At 49.4% G+C, this 17,024-nt stretch overlaps 1 protein-coding gene across 6 annotated transcripts in view; it reads left to right on the forward strand.

The window, feature by feature from the left end:
- Positions 1-271: 271 nt before the first annotated feature.
- SNX19 (sorting nexin 19) overlaps positions 272-17,024 on the forward strand; it is a 49,653-nt gene continuing 32,900 nt past the window's right edge. For 3 of the 6 annotated variants that reach the window (XM_044996964.1, XR_006574873.1, XR_006574874.1), the window contains exons 1-7: positions 599-3,141; positions 4,074-4,212; positions 5,499-5,599; positions 6,160-6,279; positions 8,615-8,745; positions 12,376-12,472; positions 13,330-13,480. In XM_044996964.1, the coding sequence (XP_044852899.1) occupies positions 1,489-3,141; positions 4,074-4,212; positions 5,499-5,599; positions 6,160-6,279; positions 8,615-8,745; positions 12,376-12,472; positions 13,330-13,480 (2,392 nt within the window). In that variant the 5' untranslated portion in view covers positions 599-1,488. Of the gene's footprint in view, positions 369-438; positions 503-598; positions 3,142-4,073; positions 4,213-5,498; positions 5,600-6,159; positions 6,280-8,614; positions 8,746-12,375; positions 12,473-13,329; positions 13,481-17,024 lie in introns of those variants that run through there. The other 3 variants (XM_044996966.1, XM_044996965.1, XM_044996963.1) reach the window with 3 other exon arrangements.

Below are 17,024 nucleotides of genomic sequence, written 5' to 3' on the forward strand. Positions count from 1 at the left end.
ACCTGCTTCCAGTTATGAGCTTTCCTAAAGCTGGGGAATGTCCGAATTGGGAAATCCCATTCACTCATCTCCATGTCAGCCAGGTTTCACTGTAATTACCTGGGTCAGCCATGATAGTTATGTGGTTAGGTAATTGTAGCCGGATGCTTTTGTAACACTGCATTTCTAATATCTCGTTCCTGCCTTGTTGATCCAGGATGCAAGTTCTCATGAGCACCAGCCTCCTCCATGATGGTATAAAATCAGAAAGAGAGAATCTCATGTTTAGAATAAGGGACTGTGCGCTAGGGAACACCTGAGTTCTATTACCGACTCTCTATGGGAAGTCACTTCACTGTGCCTCAGTTTCCCCATCTGCCAGCAGTGAGGTGAGGTGTAATTCACTAATACAATTTTAGGCTGTAAATTGAAAACACTGGAATGGGTTTCTGGGTTGCAGGTGGACTTGGTTTGAGAGAGACCCGGTAGAGGAATGGGAATTGAAACAAGGGGTGCTTGTGAGGTGTGTGGCCAGCTCTGGCTGGGAGGGCAGATCCTGCTCTAGCTACTTTAGTGTTTGTGGGATTTTTACACCACGTGGGCTCGTGTCTTTCCTTTGGCTGCCCCAGATGTTACACTGTTGATTATTACTTGCTAGTAAAAGCCACCTCAGGTCCCCAGGATGTGCTGCATGAGCAGAGACCGTGTTTTGAATTGCAGCAGTATTTTCTGTGCTGCCGCTTCCCTTTCACTAGGTGGCACTGAGAAAAGCCTCTCTGTGCTGCTCTGGGCCTTTCCCTTTCCCCTTTTGCTGGTCTCTCCTTGGCAGAGGCACATCCGGCAGCTCTCAGACAACAGCCCTGAGCCACCAGCCCCAGGTCCATTTCTTGGCAGGAGAGGGGCCAGCAGCTGGCAGGGGAGCAGCTGCTGAGCCAGCCACAGATGCCAAGCAGAGCTGGGAGAGAGCAAAGGAGCCAAGCACCAGCAATGCCTGGCAATGCAGCACTCAGACAAACCCGTGACGTATTCCAGCGAGCACCCAGTTAAGGCCCTCTGGGTGGCAGCAGGATCTGAGAGCCCACTGGCTTGGCAGGGGGGTTATAGGGAAAGTTGGGGTGCAGATGTGGGGGAGGAGGGGCTAGGGTCACTCTCCCGCTGTGATCTGAAAAGCAGGAAGCTTTTCACGCAGCTGTAGTTTTTAAAGCAACTAACTCATGTCGTTCCAGGAGCCAGTGGTTTTAAAGGGGGCTGGTTGGCCTGGCTGGTTTGGTCTTACCTGGGGCTGTGACGAAGAGAGAGGCCAAGGTGCCTTGGCAAAGCGCCTCCTCGCTTGCAGGGCTGCAGGGCTGTCTGTGTGTTGGGGTTTGGCAGTCAGCAGAGAGTAGGTTGCCTTTGCCTCTCCTGTGTCCCAGCTGGTTGGATGTGATATTTACAAGGTGCTGATCTGCCTGGGCTGGGGAAATACCTTTCAGGCTTGCAAGCCCAGCACCAAGCTCCCTGGTTCTTTCGATGGAAAACCAGAGGATGCTAAAGACGCAGGAGTCCTGCGCGAGCCGAGGCAGCGGGCTGAGCGAGCTGGTAGGGAACAGGAAGCTTATGGTTTTGGGGGCTCTCTTAGCCTGGTTATTAGTCGTGCACTTGCTGGTTAACGTCTGGCTGCTTTGCCTCCTCTCTGGCTTGCTGGCGGTGTTGGGGGGATGGCTGGGGTCCCAGGCCGTCATCGGCACCCGCAGCCGGCTCCACTTGGAACGGTTCGTCCTGCTGGAGAGCTGCCCGCAGAGCCCCGAGGCGGAGAGGGAGCTGGACGAGGAGATTGACCACATGATCCAGAAGATCATCCGGGACTTTGTGTCCTCGTGGTACCGGACGGTCAGCAGCGAGCAGGGCTTTGAGGAAGAGGTGAGGAAGGCCATGACAGGCCTGGCCCTAGAGCTCAAAAGGAGGATGGCACTGGTGGACAAGCAAGCCTTGACCCATAAGATTCTCTTGCTTTGTGGTTGCCACCTGCAAAGCTACATGAAAGCAAGGGAGAGCATGGAGGCTGCAAGTGACCCGGCAGTACCAGCTCAGCTGGCAGACCAGCTCTGGCGAGCGTACGGCGAGCTCTCTGCCCCACACCCAGCCGTCCAGAGCCCAGCCATGGAAGTGAACTATGCCCGGAGCATTGTGGACCTGTTGCTCCGGGTGCTGGTGCCCAAGCCTCACCTGGAAACTAGGACCGGGCGCTTCGTAGTGGTGGAGCTGGTCACCTGCAATGTTCTTCTGCCTATGATCAAGAAAATGTCTGATCCTGACTGGATCAACCTGTTGCTCATTGGGGTTTTTTCCAAGATGGGCAGCAAAGGGGTGAGAAGGGGAAAGGGGGAGGAGCCTCCGTTGGCTGCCTCCCCCTGCCAGCCCACAGTGCCGAATTCTTTGCCACTGAAAGTTGTGGCACCATCTCCAAGGCATTCGGAGCTCCCCAGTTACGATGTGGTGGACAGCCTGGAGTGCAACCCCCAGGAAGCGGAAGAGGAGAAAGACCTGATGAGCGGAGAGCCTGGTGCTGACGTTGACGGTAGGAAAGCCGGGAGCACGCCCGTGCACTACCCCCAGCCAGATACTCTGAGTTCCCTCTTCCTGTGTGAGGACTCAGAGCTGGAGTCCCCTATGTCTGACCTCGGCAAGGACTCTGATTCCGTGGTGCTCTTGTCCACGGAGGAATTCCTCACTGACACATTCCAGGATTCCTTTGCAGTGCTGGAGGGGTCGGACGGCCTGGACCAAGAGGACGGTGTGGTTGCCAAGGATGGGTATCTGGAGGAGATCACCGCCTCTAGCTCTGAAAGGAGCATCCTCCCCTCTGCGCTGGGCCAGTGCCCTGACATACAAATCGACCCCGCAGTGGAGAAGGAAGAAAGCTTGGCCTCTGTCACCGCCCTGCTGGCTGATCCAGAGAAACCTTTCTTGAGGCGACCGTCCTTTCTGGAGAACCCAGCAAAGAGTCCCCTGGACCCCAGCCAGCCGCCTCTCCCACTTTACTCCTCCCATACCTTCAGCTTTGAGCCGCTCAGTAGCCCTGACAGCCCAGTCATCATCCAGAATCTGCGGATAACCGGAACCATCACTGCCCGGGAGCACAGCGGCACAGGGTTCCATCCCTACACACTGTACACAGTCAAGGTGATACAGTCACTCCTCTGTTCTTGTTGGAGGGTGGGCATGCAGGAAGGCTAATGCTCTAGAAGAGAGGATCAGCAAGCTGTTTTAGGCCAAGCTAATTGCCCTCTCCTCTGGGAGCTTTGCCCATAGCAGGTCAGGTTGATATAAATCTGTGATTTCAATGACCAAGTGGGAAGCCTTGATTTGAAATTCTCAATTTCCATCAACTTTTCCATTTGTACTTCAGTTCTTTTCTAAAGAAAGATGTATTCTCCTTGGCTGAGATAATCATAAAAGCATGTTGATTTACATCTAAATAGAGCCTTCACATGAGATTTGGTACCTAGGAAAGTATACTATAACTAGCTATATTTATTTAAGCAACTGTATAGCTTAATATTTTCAGAGGTTTATTAACTGTACATTATTTTTTTTTAGTATGGAAGAAAATAGTGAATGATCTATTGCTTATTTACTACTATTGTGCCATATTTATTAAGCTTCACCTCACAAGGTAGATGTTTTCACCCTGATTCTTTCTTTTTATAGAAAAGCAGCCTTTAACTCAAAGGTTTTGATAGAGGCTCATGGATTCAGCATATTTATTGTTTGTTCAAATGTTTTAAGAGATTATAATAAGTTTAGGCCTTAACATATTTTGTATTAAATTCAGATTTCATTTTAAATAGGTTTATTTTTAAAAACAAAAACGTATTCTAATTTTAAATAACAAAATCAAATCCCATTTAAATTATAAAAAAATAATAATAATAATAAATCCTCCACTGTTATCCACCCCGGGAGGTAATGTGGGCCTGGTGGTTAGAGCGAGAGATCGAGAGTGGGGATTCCTGGGTCCCATCCCCTGGCCCAAGGAGGAATCTTTGTCCCTGAGGTGTATCTGGTCTCCACAAGTTAACGACTGACTAATGGTCTGCCCTCTTCCTCCCCAGTATGAGACAGCGCTGGAGAGTGAGAACGCCAACAGCCTCCAGCAAGTGGCCTACCACACGGTGAACCGGCGCTATCGCGAGTTCCTGAACCTGCAGACCAGGCTGGAGGAGAAACCCGAGCTGCGGAAATTCGTTAAAAGTCAGCACTCAAGCTGGCTCCCTGTAAAAGCCCTAGCTGCCTTCCCCACCTCCCTGCCCCTCCTTGCCACCCCTGCATGGCACTGCTTGGCTAAATCTAATGGGTGCCCCATTAAGAAGGCCTGGTGAGCATCCATAGGCCAGCACATGGTGGGTTAACAGGAGGCTAGGATGACCTCAGTATTCCCCCTGCCTCTCTCTGAACTTCATCTGAGTTCCCAAGTGCCCTCTTCTGGCCACAATGAGATATATCCTGCCCCCCATCTCCCCCAATGCATATCAACCATTCTCCCAGCTGTAGGAGCCTCTGCAGCATTGCCCAGTGCTTCCTCTTCCTGATATCCCTGCCTGCTGTGCACTGTGATCCACAGCAGCAGAGAGAGGTGTGGGTCAGGCAGCAGCCCTGGGCTAGCTCCCCCAGGACGGGAACGGGGCTCTCAGAGTGGTGGGCGGGAGCTGGTCTCCCCATCCTGATTGCTGATGGGCGGGTGCTTCAAGGAGCATCACTGTAGGTTCCAGAAGCAAGCCCTGTGGTGGAGGTGACCAACATGCAACACAAGCACCAAATATGCCTCAACTGAGTGTAGCTCCTGGCTTCCCTAATCCAAATCACTGCAGCGGTTAACTGCTGGGGGACTCAAACCACAAGCAATTCCTGTTCCTCTGCCAAGCTAGTTAGAAGAGAGGACGGCAGGGAGGCGTGTCCATGTCTGGTAGCTGGTGCACATCAAAGTGCAGAGCAGGGTTGGCTGCTAGATTCCTCCTAAGATCTTAACATAGCCCTTGCTGCAGCCCAGGTTGGGATGTCCCTTTCCTAACATAATGGGAGGCCCTTGATTAAGCAGTGGAGAGCTGGTCAGACAACAGAATTTCCATACCATAGGAGCCTCTGGTTCTGAGAATTATTTTCATTCTCATTTTGAAATGAAAAGTCGGGGTTTTGAAATCTCCTGTACACAGGAAAGTCCATTGTTTGGATAATGTTGAAACATTGTAATATAATAACTTCTTACAGATAATAAATTCTCTCGGGTTGTCTATTATCTCTTAACCAACACCTCCAGTCCTTTGGCATGGCAGAGTCCTGTGTCTTAAAAGACTTGGGATGAAAGCTCTGTATATATTTGAGGCCAGATCCTTTCACCCTAGTTCATGCAGAGCATTAACTTACTCTGCCATTGGCCTATGGGTGTAGTAAGCTACTCCTCAGCATGAGTAAGGATTTCACCCTTTATTAACATTACTGATGCATCTTATTTTTACTTATGCATGTATCTTACTTTGAAGATATCAAAGGTCCAAAGAAACTTTTTCCTGATCTTCCATTTGGAAACATGGACAGTGACAAGGTGGAAGCCAGAAAAAGTCTCCTGGAATCGTTCTTGAAGGTGAGATGTTCTCTCGGGTCCCTATCATTAAACAGACTCAGCAGCCTCTTCCTTATGACTGTGATCCGTTTGTGCAGGATCCATCTGTGTGAATGAACAGAGCAGAGTAGTGATGGGCTGGTTAGAGCCGGGGACTAGGAGCCAGACTTCCTGGGCTTTTATCCTGGCTTTGCCACATGTATATGTGACCTTGGGCAAGTCCAACTTTCAGAAATGGCCTCTAATTTTTAATTTTTTTTGATGGGGTGTGGGGAGAGGCAACAAGAGAAGCCTTGGCCTGCTTTTCCCCCTACTGACTCCAAATAATCCATATAAGGCATGACTTTGCCCTCTTGCATTTGATGGAGGAGGGAAGAAATTCAGGGTGGATAGCTCAACAAATACCCTGTTGGGAGTGTGGGAGAATTTTCCCTGGGGAGTGGTGGTCGTCCAGTTTCCTGGAACATCTGGAGACTATAGCATAAAAGACAATCTGGTACTGATCACCAGGAGAGATGGACAACAGGCTTTACCAGCACCCATCTGTCTCTGAGGACTCAACCCTGTGTTTTCCTTTTCAGCAACTGTGCAGCATTCCCGAGATTGCCAATAGTGAGCAGGTGCAGGAGTTCCTCGCCCTGAACACGGACGCCAGGATCGCGTTTGTCAAGAAACCCTTTGTGGTCTCCAGGATAGACAAGGTACCTTCATGCCCCTGCATAGCTGTCATGTGTTGAGCTCCATTTGTGTGAACGCTCTCATCCTAACGCATTAAAATATTTTCTCCTCCTAGGCTTTTGTCTGCCTGTTGTTATTTATTAGCATCTAGAGGCCTCAGCTGAGCTCTGGGACCCTGCTGTGCTAGGTGCTGTACATACCCCTAGTTAGAGACAGTCCCTGCCCCAGAAAGCTTACAATCTACATGGCCACAGAAGTGGAGAAATGAAGTATTATAATCCCCTCGTCACAGCTGGGAAAACCAAGGCATAGAAATATCGAATGACTTGCCTTGGGAGTCTGGGTCACTGGAGTCACAGTCCCCGGCTTTAACCATAAGACCAACCTTGCTTGCTTTGTGCAAATGGCGTCTGTGACCCAAATTGCTACCCTTCCCATCATAAGCATAGGACGTTGTAGGTAGCAGAAGGGGAGAGAAGAGGTGACAAAGGGATGGTTCATTCATTTCAATGTCCACCTTTCCCACCCCATCTTGCAAGTGCCCGGCTCAGTTGATGAGCTCAAGTGTTGGTGATTCAAAAAGGTACTAACTCTTGTTGGATCCTTCCGGACCCTAATGTGCCTGGTGTACCTCTGGGTACTCTTCCCCAGATCTCCTTCTGGATTGTGAGCTCTCTGAACAAATCTCCTGAGTGGTAACCTGTTACCTGATCTCAGGTTATAGGAGGGGTGTAAGATACCCACAACCTACACATTGTGTTTTTTTCCCCTAGGAAACCTTGCTGCATAGATATTTTAATAATTAGATAAAGATTCATAGTCTAGTAAGAACTAGGGATTGGTACTCATGGGTTCTCTGTATTTACATCAGCTGGCCAATCCCTGATTGTTAATGGGCAGGGTTTTTTTTACTTTATTTAATGAGAGCAATAGAAAGCTTTCAAATCTGTCCTTTACAGATCGGTGTCTGCTTGGGCACCTGGGTGCACGACTGCTTGTTAAAACCACTTGGGTTGAGGCTTAGCTGAATGCCTGGATGCGCAGTGTATTTGGCTCCGAATGAATGAGAGTGATGCTTTTTATAGCTTCCCCTTCTTCCTTCTTCCAGTTTCCAGAGTGCTGAAATATACACAGCCCAGCGCAACAGCCATCCCCCCAGACAGGGTCCTGCCCCTCCTCCCTCTGCAACAGTCACACTGAAAGTTCCCTTGATTTATCCAAAGTCTCAATTTTCCTCTGTCTCCTGTGTTGTTCACACAATCCAGGCTGTCCTGCCCTTGGGAAAATGGTTCAGACAGGGTCCCTGCATTGAAGATATTACAGTCTAATTTAAACACACTTGACATGCTGGCCAACACTTCCTCTTGTGATGCACCTGGTGCCCATAAACAAAATCAAAGTGAAATCAGTCTCTCTTCCTTTTGCTGTTGCATTAAAATCCTAGCATGTGGCTCTCCCAGATGGAATCTTGCCAGAGCAATGGCTGCTCCCATGCCCTGAACACCCCAAGCGAGGGCTCTATCCGCAGATGGATCACTTGCAGCGCCTGTCACTCCACTGAACCCCCGGCAGCGCCAGTAGGGGCACTTTAAGAAGTGTCCTGTACGAGCATACGTGCGGTTCAGAAGGTTTAACAGGCCTCTGTCTAAAATGTTACCGGGAGAGGCCCTGTGACTCTCAGGATATGTCTACCCTGTGGGCAGAGGCGTGACTGCAACGCATGTAGACGTCCCTGAGCTAGCTTTGATTTAGCTAGCTCGAATAATGATTGCTAGCAGCATCACGGACTGTACAAGCCCACCCAGCACCCTGGGTACATACTTGCCACGGCTTCACTGCTATTGTTATTCCAGCTAGCTAGATCAACCCTAGCGCTGAGTCTGTCTCCACAAGCTGTGAGCACCCAGCCGCGATTGCAGTGTAGGCCTGGCCTAAAGGGGAGCACCTGTCAGCCATGGGAGCAGAGACGGGAAGGAGAGACTGAAGCTAAGTGGAGGTTTGAGCTGCCCATCAGTTCTTGTGCGTTTCTCTGGGCATCTTGGCTATACCTTTGCCCCTAATAGCAAGGGGTAGCTCAGTGGTTTGAGCACTGACCTGCTAAACCTAGTGTTGTGAGTTCAATGCTTGAGGGGGCCATTTAGGGATGTGGGGCAACAACAAAAAAACTTTCAGGGATGGTACTTGGTCCTGCTGTGAAGGTAGGGGACTGGACTCAGATGTTCTGTCCGTGCCACATTCTTCTTCCTCCTTAGTAGTGGTCGATAGCTGAGTTGGAAGCCAGAGGACACCTCTTTCTGGATCATGGTATCTTCCTCCTTCACAAGGAGCTAACCACCTTGCTTTTCCCACCCCTGGCAGATTGTGCTCAATGCCATTGTGGACACTCTGAAGACGGCGTTCCCCAGGTCGGAACCTCAGAGCCCAACGGAAGAGCTCAGCGAGGCAGAGGTGGATGGGAAATCCCAGACAGATGGGAAGAAGGCTAATAAGTAAGGACTCTCTTTTTCGGGTTATGCACAGCATGTTGACAGTATCAGTGGGCTGAATATAGGATAATTAGTGCTTCAAGGCAGCACCAAATACCAGGCTTGATGCTGGGTGCTTTGAAATTGTGAGTAATATGCAGCCATCCTACCTTGTTCTGTGACTCCATTACATTTTACAAATTAAGCAGGATCAACTTGGGTCAGTATGTGAGGAGGAGACCCCAAGGGGAACACTCAGATATTCCAGAAATTGGTGCTGGCTGATGATAGGTGGCTCTCTCCCCATTGGGGTCCGCACTGAAACATTGTATTTTTTGCTGTTGGAGGTGCAGTGCATTGGAGGGCATGCTTATGTTATTGAAGGATTGCATTATAATCTTTAAACCAATGTACAAGCAGAACCAGTGAAATGCGGCTTCCTCTGGGGTGGAGCGCAGCTGATGTTTAAACAGCAATTGTGGCAACCATCCACAATACTTTAGGACACAATCCCAAATCCAACTGAAACTGCAAGGGAGTTTGGGGGAGGAAGAATGTAATTTCAATCCCTGAGTTTTGATTTGGTCCAGACTTGGGGGTTAATCCCCACTCCCCTTACCCAAAGTTCCGCAAGCTCTTTGCAGTGGCCAGTGGCATGGCCAGTGAATGCTGGAGTGTTTACCCTGTGGCATAAGCTGAGGATACTGCATGTATTTTGCTACATAAGTGTTTACTATCTGCTGTTGCTAAAGTCAACAGAAGCTGCTGGTCAACGTGGCTGGAATGCATGTGTGTGTATACATATGTATTTTCCTGAAAGGGGATGTTTTGCTTCAAAAAGTTGCTCTGAACAGTTTTTTTTTAAAATCAGATTTGGAGCAATCTTGGCTGGAAAGAACATTCCTTAGCAATAAACAGACTTTTTAATTGATCCAAAAAGCAAACGGCCCTTCCAGATCCTTCAGAACTCTCTGTGTCTGCACATTTAATAGCTGGGTTACACAATCCTACTTAGGGCATTTGATAGCAAAAGGTTTTATGAACATGTGTTATGTTACTGTATATGCTTGTGTATAAGTGACTACCGCTCACTGAATAGAAATCTCTATTTTTAGAAAAGAAAAATTGACCGGTATAGGAGGGCCTGTGTGTGTGTGTTAGCCAGTGGATAAGAAAAGAGCTATGCACATGGATCTATATGGCGGGAATTCCATTCTATTTATTATATTGTTAATCAGAGAAATCTGGGGCTAGAAGGGACCTCGAGAAGTCATCACGTCCAGCCCCCTGCTGTGGCAGGACCAAGTAACCCTAGACCAACAACCTCCCTTACAAGCCTGTTCCAGAGTTTAACTACCCTTATGGTTAGACAGTTTTTCCTAATATCTAACCTAAATCTCCCTTGCTGCAGATTAAGTCCATTCTTCTTGTCTTGCCTTCAGAGAACAATTGATCACCATCCTTTTTATAACAGCCGTTAACACACTGGAATTCTGTTATCAGGTCCCCCCTTAGTCTTCTTTTCTCAAGACTTAAGCATGCTCGGTTCTTTTAACTTTCCTCTTAGGTCAGGTTTTCTAAACCTTTTATAATTTGTGTTGCTCTTCTCTGGACTCTTTCCAGTTTGTCCACATTTTTCCTAAATTGTGGTGCCCACAATTTGACACAGTACTCCTGCTGGAGCCTCAGGAGTGCTAAGTAGAAAGGGACAATTGCCTCCAGTGTCTTACATACAACACACCCCAAAATTATATTGGTCTTGTTTTTGCAACTGCATCACTTTGTTGGCTTATATTCAGTTCATGATCCACCATAATCCCTAACTCCTTTTCAGCACTACTACTGCCTAGCCTGATAGCCTCATTTTGTAGTTTTACATTTGATTTTTCGTCCTTCCTAAGTGTAAGACTTTGCACTTGTCTTTATTGAATTTCATCTTGTTGGATTCAGAGAAATTCTCCAATTTGTCAAGGTCACTTTAAATTCTAATCCTGCCCTCCAAAATGCTTGTAATCCCTCCCATCTTGGTGTCATCCGCACATTTTATAAGCATCATCTCCACTCCGTTGTCCAAGTCATGGTGGTTGGTTAGGGCACCCAGAGCTCTGAATAGGCATGTTGGGTTCTTTTTATTATTATTATTTTAAATCTGCTTTTAGAAAAATGGTAACCTGTGTATAAGAAGTGGGTGTATACATGTATGTGTATAGAACCACAGTAATATAAGGCTGGAATGGACCTTAACGGGTCATCTAGTCCATGCTCTCCATGCAAAGGCGAGATTAAGTCAACCCTAGACCGTGTGTGTGTGTACACACACACACACACACACTTAGCCAGAGCTGCACTGTCACTGTTGCAACATCCTGTCAGTGCTTCTCTGGGCCCAAAGCACCAGGCAGAGCTGCAGTCTCCTCAGGAGGTGGGCGAGGCAGCGTGGTGCTTGCAGGGCCCATGGCTGTCACCGACACCTGCATGCTGTGCTCACCCTGAAATCTCCCTGTTCTGGGTCAGAAATTCCAGCCTCAGAAGCTGAGCTCCTACATCAATCTCTATGGCAACCCGTCCCAAACACTTGGCATGGGGAAACAGAGGCACAGAGAAGCGAAGTGAGTTGTCCAATGTTGCACGTAGGTTCAATGGAATTGCTGGGACTAGAACCCAGGAGCCCTGGCTGCTGCTGTTAACCACTAGACCATGACTGCATTACAATCACTTGGAGTGTGTATTCTGGGTACCCACGTGGTCTGTAAGCCCTTATGGAGACTTCCTTTGCAGGAGACCCCTCCCCCTCCCCGCCCTTTTATAGCATGATACAGGCAGGGCTTATCGCGGCATCTACAGGGCCATTCATGGTATGTATCCCATGCTGCTATACATTCAAAAATTGCATAGGACCTTTGGAAATTATACCTACTGGGTGGTCTGCCTAGGGCCACTGGGAGTTACAGGCAGGGCCGGCCCTAGACCAAATGGCGCCCCAGGCGAGGAACATCTTTGGCGCCCCCACTCTCTCCCATTTGGTAAGCTTTTGAATACCTTATTTTTTTATTGCATTTTAATTCATTCATTTTTCACTAACCTCCTAGAATGTTCTGGACCTTGGTAGAATCTTGTGGAACCTTCCAGACTCTCTGAGAACGGCATTTCCCAGAATGTTCTCAGCCACGTGAACAAGGTTCGCAATATCGCAGCTGGGCTCTCACTTCACTTCACTCCGTTCTTATACCTCCCTGACTGGCTTGCGACGTCCTACCCAGCGAGGGCCTGGCTGACAACATTCTAGAAGGTTCGAGGGAAATGTAGTTCTCAGAAAGTCTGGAAGGTTTCACGAGATTCTACAGAGGTCCAGAATGTTCTAGGAGGCTAGTGAAAAATGAATCTACATACGGAATGCCTGAAACATGTCACTTCAGACGTTCTACTTTCCCTTTTGTCACTAACAACAGACACAGCCCCCCAAGCCCGGTGCCTCCCAAGCTTGGCACCCCAGGTGGTCGCCTGCCCCTTAATCTGGCCCTGGTTACAGGACAGATCAGAGCTGGTTTCCTTTCACAGCAGGGTGGCTTTCCGTGTTCTTAGCTGAAGCTTTTGCAACTCCTCACATCCGATTAAGGACAAGGCATTAAACTCCGCTCTGTCTCTCTTCCCCAGGCCCAGGCTGAGGTTCCCGTCCAGTAAAATCGCTCCAGTGCTGAGCGTGGCCGAAGCACATGAGAGGATCCTGTACGGCCTGAGGGAGGGCAGCACTGTGAGTGTGGATCCCGCCCGAGGATGCTGGTCAGGTGGCCAGGACCATGGGTCTTTGGGAGATCGTGTTTGAGGGCTGAACTGGAAAAAATCTAGGTGTACAAGGAATGTGGTGCAGTGGGGACCCCCATGTAGCGTATTCACTGCTTGCTGCTGCTGGAGATGGTCACCAGTGCAACGAGTTTGGTAGTCTGAGCCAAACATAAAGCTGTTTGCATGGTTAGTTCAAGAGGGGCCAGTGCCTAGCAGGATTCTTGCAAGCCAAGCAGGAAGAGCATTCACAGAGCTACTGGGGAGACCAGGGCTGCAGTAGTAAGGGGGGCTGCAGGTAAGGAAAGGCCTTGGTGGCAGGAACCATCTCTTTATTGTATCTTTGTGCAGCACCTAGTACACAGGGCCCTGGCCTCTGGGCACTACCACAGTCCATATAATAAACGGGCAGAGCTGGTTGGGGTAGGAGGACTGTTGGAGATGAAGGCAGGTGTGTTGGGCATCTAGGGCTGGAATAACAAAGGGTGTTGCAAGACAAGAATGAGATGCATTGGCACAGCTGGGGCATGGTTCCGGAGCCCAGAAGCAGGAACTGGTGTTGCGGGTTGAAATAGAAAATGAATAGCAGCAACAGTGACTCCCTGCGACCTAATTTTGATGCTTGCGGTGCTAATGGACAAGCCATAGTGTGCCCTGACGGGAGCCACTGGATTCAGCAGGACTACGCAGGGCAGGAGCCGAGAGAGGCTATGGTTCAGGGCAGTGGCTAGCTGTTCGTATGATGCAGAGTAGTTGGATGGGGTGGGTTGCCAGTTATAGCCACCTGCTTCCCAGTTCTGTGGCCCTGACACGTGGCTGTTTCCTCAGGTCTCTGACGCCTTGTCCCTGGCTGGGATGGAGTCCTTCATTCAGAAGCAGGAGAAGTTGCTGGAGGCAATGTCCAGCGAGGCCCCGGAAACCGAAGGGGCGGGCCCCACGCGCATTCCTCAGCAGCCGGTGTACCAGAAGGATGACCCTGGTAAGCTCCTGCCTGCCAATGCCCCTCCATTCCACCCCATCACTTGGCTTTTATGTTACATGCCTTTCCCATCTTCGTCAGTCTGCTTATCTCATAAGGGCTTTGGGTCTCCTTGCCTGTCATGCTTTTGGCACTCTGATTAATGATTGAAACAGCCAGACCTCTCTGGCGCCATGCTGGGAAGCAGCTGTGTGCTGGATTGTCGCTGGAAGCAAAGGGAAGAATCAGAGCCATGTGGGTAGGGAGTGCATGGCTCAGGCATCTCTTTGACGCTGTCCTGTGGCATGAGAGCAAGGGCTCTCTCAAAACTCCTCACTCTTTCCAAGCTACTTAGATGTAACCTCTTTGGGTTTCTGAGCATGTCCAGCACCCATCACAATGTGGCCCCACTCTCAGGCTGAGGTCTCTAGGCACCACTGTGATACCAGTAATAATTAATAGCTAGTGGCCAACAGTCTGCAAACCAATGAAAACAAACACTGCTCCACCCAGCATAGAACAGGCTTGGGGAATTTGCTACCCAGGAGCTGGAGAGACAAAGCCATTGCATGGTATGAAAAGGGCCTGAACAGTCTTGCACACAGTAATATTTTTAGTTGTACACGCTGAAAGGGAGTGATCCAGTCTCACGCTTCATCCCCCCACCATGCCCATCATTGTCCCGTTTGCCTTCCTTTAAAATAACCTGTTGGCGGTACGGTGCAGGAGCCAATGGCTAACCTGTTCGTATATCTGTATCTCTTTTACACCCCGTCTGTAATAAAAAATCTGAATGACTGTCAACATTAGCACCACAATGGTCTTTATGAGGCCACACCCTTGAAAATTCTCACCTGGGCAGATGCATGCTGCTTCTCTGCATGACAGAATGGATCCAAGAGAAAGTAACAAAGGCAGTTTGCAGAGAGGAGGATTGCCTAATACTTTGGGAGAGTGAGAGTCTGGACTCCCGTTTGCTTGGTTTTTGCCTGATGGACCCTGGGCAAATTATTCCACCTATGTGGCCCTTGTTCCCTGTTTTCCAGGCAACCAGGGACGGAATAACACTTCTGTACCCTACAGGTTGAGATGTGAAAAATGTTTATGGAGAGCTTGGAGTTCCTCTGCTGAATGTTACTATAGAGATGCATTTCCTAGAAGCAGGAGAGGGAGACGTTTAATGCATTTAAGTTTCAATATTGCATTTTTTTAAAAAAACCCTCCATTAAAAGAGCATTAAAGTTGCAAAGTCAAGAACTCAAAAGTTAGGAAATGCCAGAATTAAGGTTGCCCGTGCAGCTGTCATTCAGTCCCCTTGCGTTTATGTGATATAATACACAGTCTTTCAGAGGTTTGTGACTTGGCCAAATTTGGATGGCTTTAATGGGAACAGCAAAAGGCACATCTGTGACACTAGGATGAACTCTGCCAAATTTCAAGTCCCTGCTCCAAGAATGGGGACACTAGAGCTTCTCAGCGAAACAGCTGCAAGAATATTTTTAACATGGGCAAAACAATGTGTTTTTCCCTAGTCTGTTCTTGGATGTGGCTGAACTGTTTAAGCTGAAACTTTCCCAAAAAATTCATCTTGAGGCAGACGCCCAGCCTGGAAGATTACAGACCAAATGGTTAAAGTCTGGTTAAGTTATAATCAACTGCAAACGTGGTCTCATAATAGGAAGTGCGGGGCATCCTTATGTATAGGTAGCGGTGCCTGCCCTGCCTCTAATGAATGTAAATACATAGCGCCGCAGTGCTGTCAGGTCTGAGGTCACTGGTCTGTATAGAATAAATGAGACGCGAAGGGGTCGTGTTTAGTTGAACTCTCGTGGAAGTCCTGTGTAAATGATGCTGACTTATCTGAGCCATCACCAGACCTGGAAGCGGCGAAGGGACGGAATGGTCTGGGAGGAGAAAGGGAATGTCTGCGAAATGGCTTGCCAAGGACAACCAGAGTCCTTATCTTTTGAGTAAGTGACCTGTCAGAAGAGAGGGGCGCAGTGAGGTTGGCCGGCCAGTGACCTGGGTTTGGGGGAATGGACGTGAAGGGAGTAAACAAGGTTAATTCATGATCATCTGTCCTGTAGCGCTGCCTGGGTTTTTGCACGTGGTGACAGCCTGCTTGGGCCCTTCTAGTGTAAATCCAAGCCCCAGAGGCATGTAATGCACAAGAGGAAATGATTCCCAGAAGGACCAGGCGGCCAAATGTGAGCTGCCGATCTTCCTTAGATGGTCACGTGAAAACAATTAGCGTCCAGTCTGATGGGAGCAAGAGGTCAGCTCACTGACAGCAAGGAATGGAAGCAAAAACCTTGTCTGCTCTTCTTTTGTGCAGTAACCTGAGCAGGAGCAGGAGGACTCTGAAAGGTGCTCCACCTTCAGGAGAGGATGAAGGGTCTGTGACTGGGACAGTGAGGGGAACAGGAGGTCAGCACATGGAACCTGTGTTTCAGTTTGCCCACCCATAATATGGGGAAAGTAAAGCCTCCCGCCTGTGTCGCGTACCCTGAGATCTAGGGGTGCGAAAGTTCTCTGGACGGGCTAACTGCAATTAAGATCTGAAGCTTGCACAGTTTGGTTACAGAGTCCAAGGACCCTGAGGAACAGAACCGGTTACCCTGTCGAGGTCTGACAGCGGCACATCCCTGCTGACGTGTTGGTTTTTTGAACCGTTCCATTCTGTGCTGGGATACGGTTCGCACATCTCGGTGCTGGGACCAGAGCCTGCCACAAGATGGCAGCCCAGCAGTGCGAACCAGCAAGCCAAACCACTGGGAAACCTCAGGTTGGGAGCAGTGCCTGGGAAAAGCCCAGCTACTCCCTTCTCCCCCCGCTCCCTCAACCACCTTTTATCCACACTCAATGAGTCCAAACTCTGGCTGCTGACATTGGCTTCCTCCCCACCTGTTCCAACCATGCTGCCATCCCTGAACTCCCCGCATTGATTCCTACCTCTTACCTGTAACCCCCACCAGTACCCACCCGGTGGTCCTCTCCTGATCCCCATACCTCTCCTTCTGCCTCCTTTTCCCATTCTCGTCTTCATGCTTTTTTTGTCCTATTTGTCTCCGAGTCTGAGATCCTTCCAATCCCTCCCTTAGCACCCACCCCTCCAAGCAATCTCTTCTCCTCGTCCCAGGTTCCCTCCCCCGTGAACCTCTGCCCCATGTCTTGTCTCCCCTTTGATCTTGTCTTATTCTGCTTGCAAGCTCTTTGCAGGGACTGCGTCTCCTCTGCGTTTGTAAAGCGCCGTGTCCGCTTAGGGGCCGTAGGGAGATGGGCCATGAGGGCACAGACTAGGCGCCTCAGTCCTAGCATACGTTCGTGTTCTGCCACTCTCCTCACTGGAGAGGAACACTTTGCTCACGTCTCCTCACACTCGGAATGGGAATGTGTGACTAAGGAATTGGCCATGTGCACAGTACGACGTGGCTTTATTTGTCACCAGGCCTTTCCTACAAATCACACCAATTGTGCCTGGTGCTATATTGTAAACGGCACCCCCAGCCCAACAAGCGCAGCTGGGGGTGAAGTTGGTGGGACTCGCAGCGAGTGACAGCCGCTG

The sequence above is a fragment of the Mauremys mutica genome, chromosome 22 (genome assembly GCF_020497125.1).
Source record: "Mauremys mutica isolate MM-2020 ecotype Southern chromosome 22, ASM2049712v1, whole genome shotgun sequence".
Taxonomy (NCBI): domain Eukaryota; kingdom Metazoa; phylum Chordata; order Testudines; family Geoemydidae; genus Mauremys; species Mauremys mutica.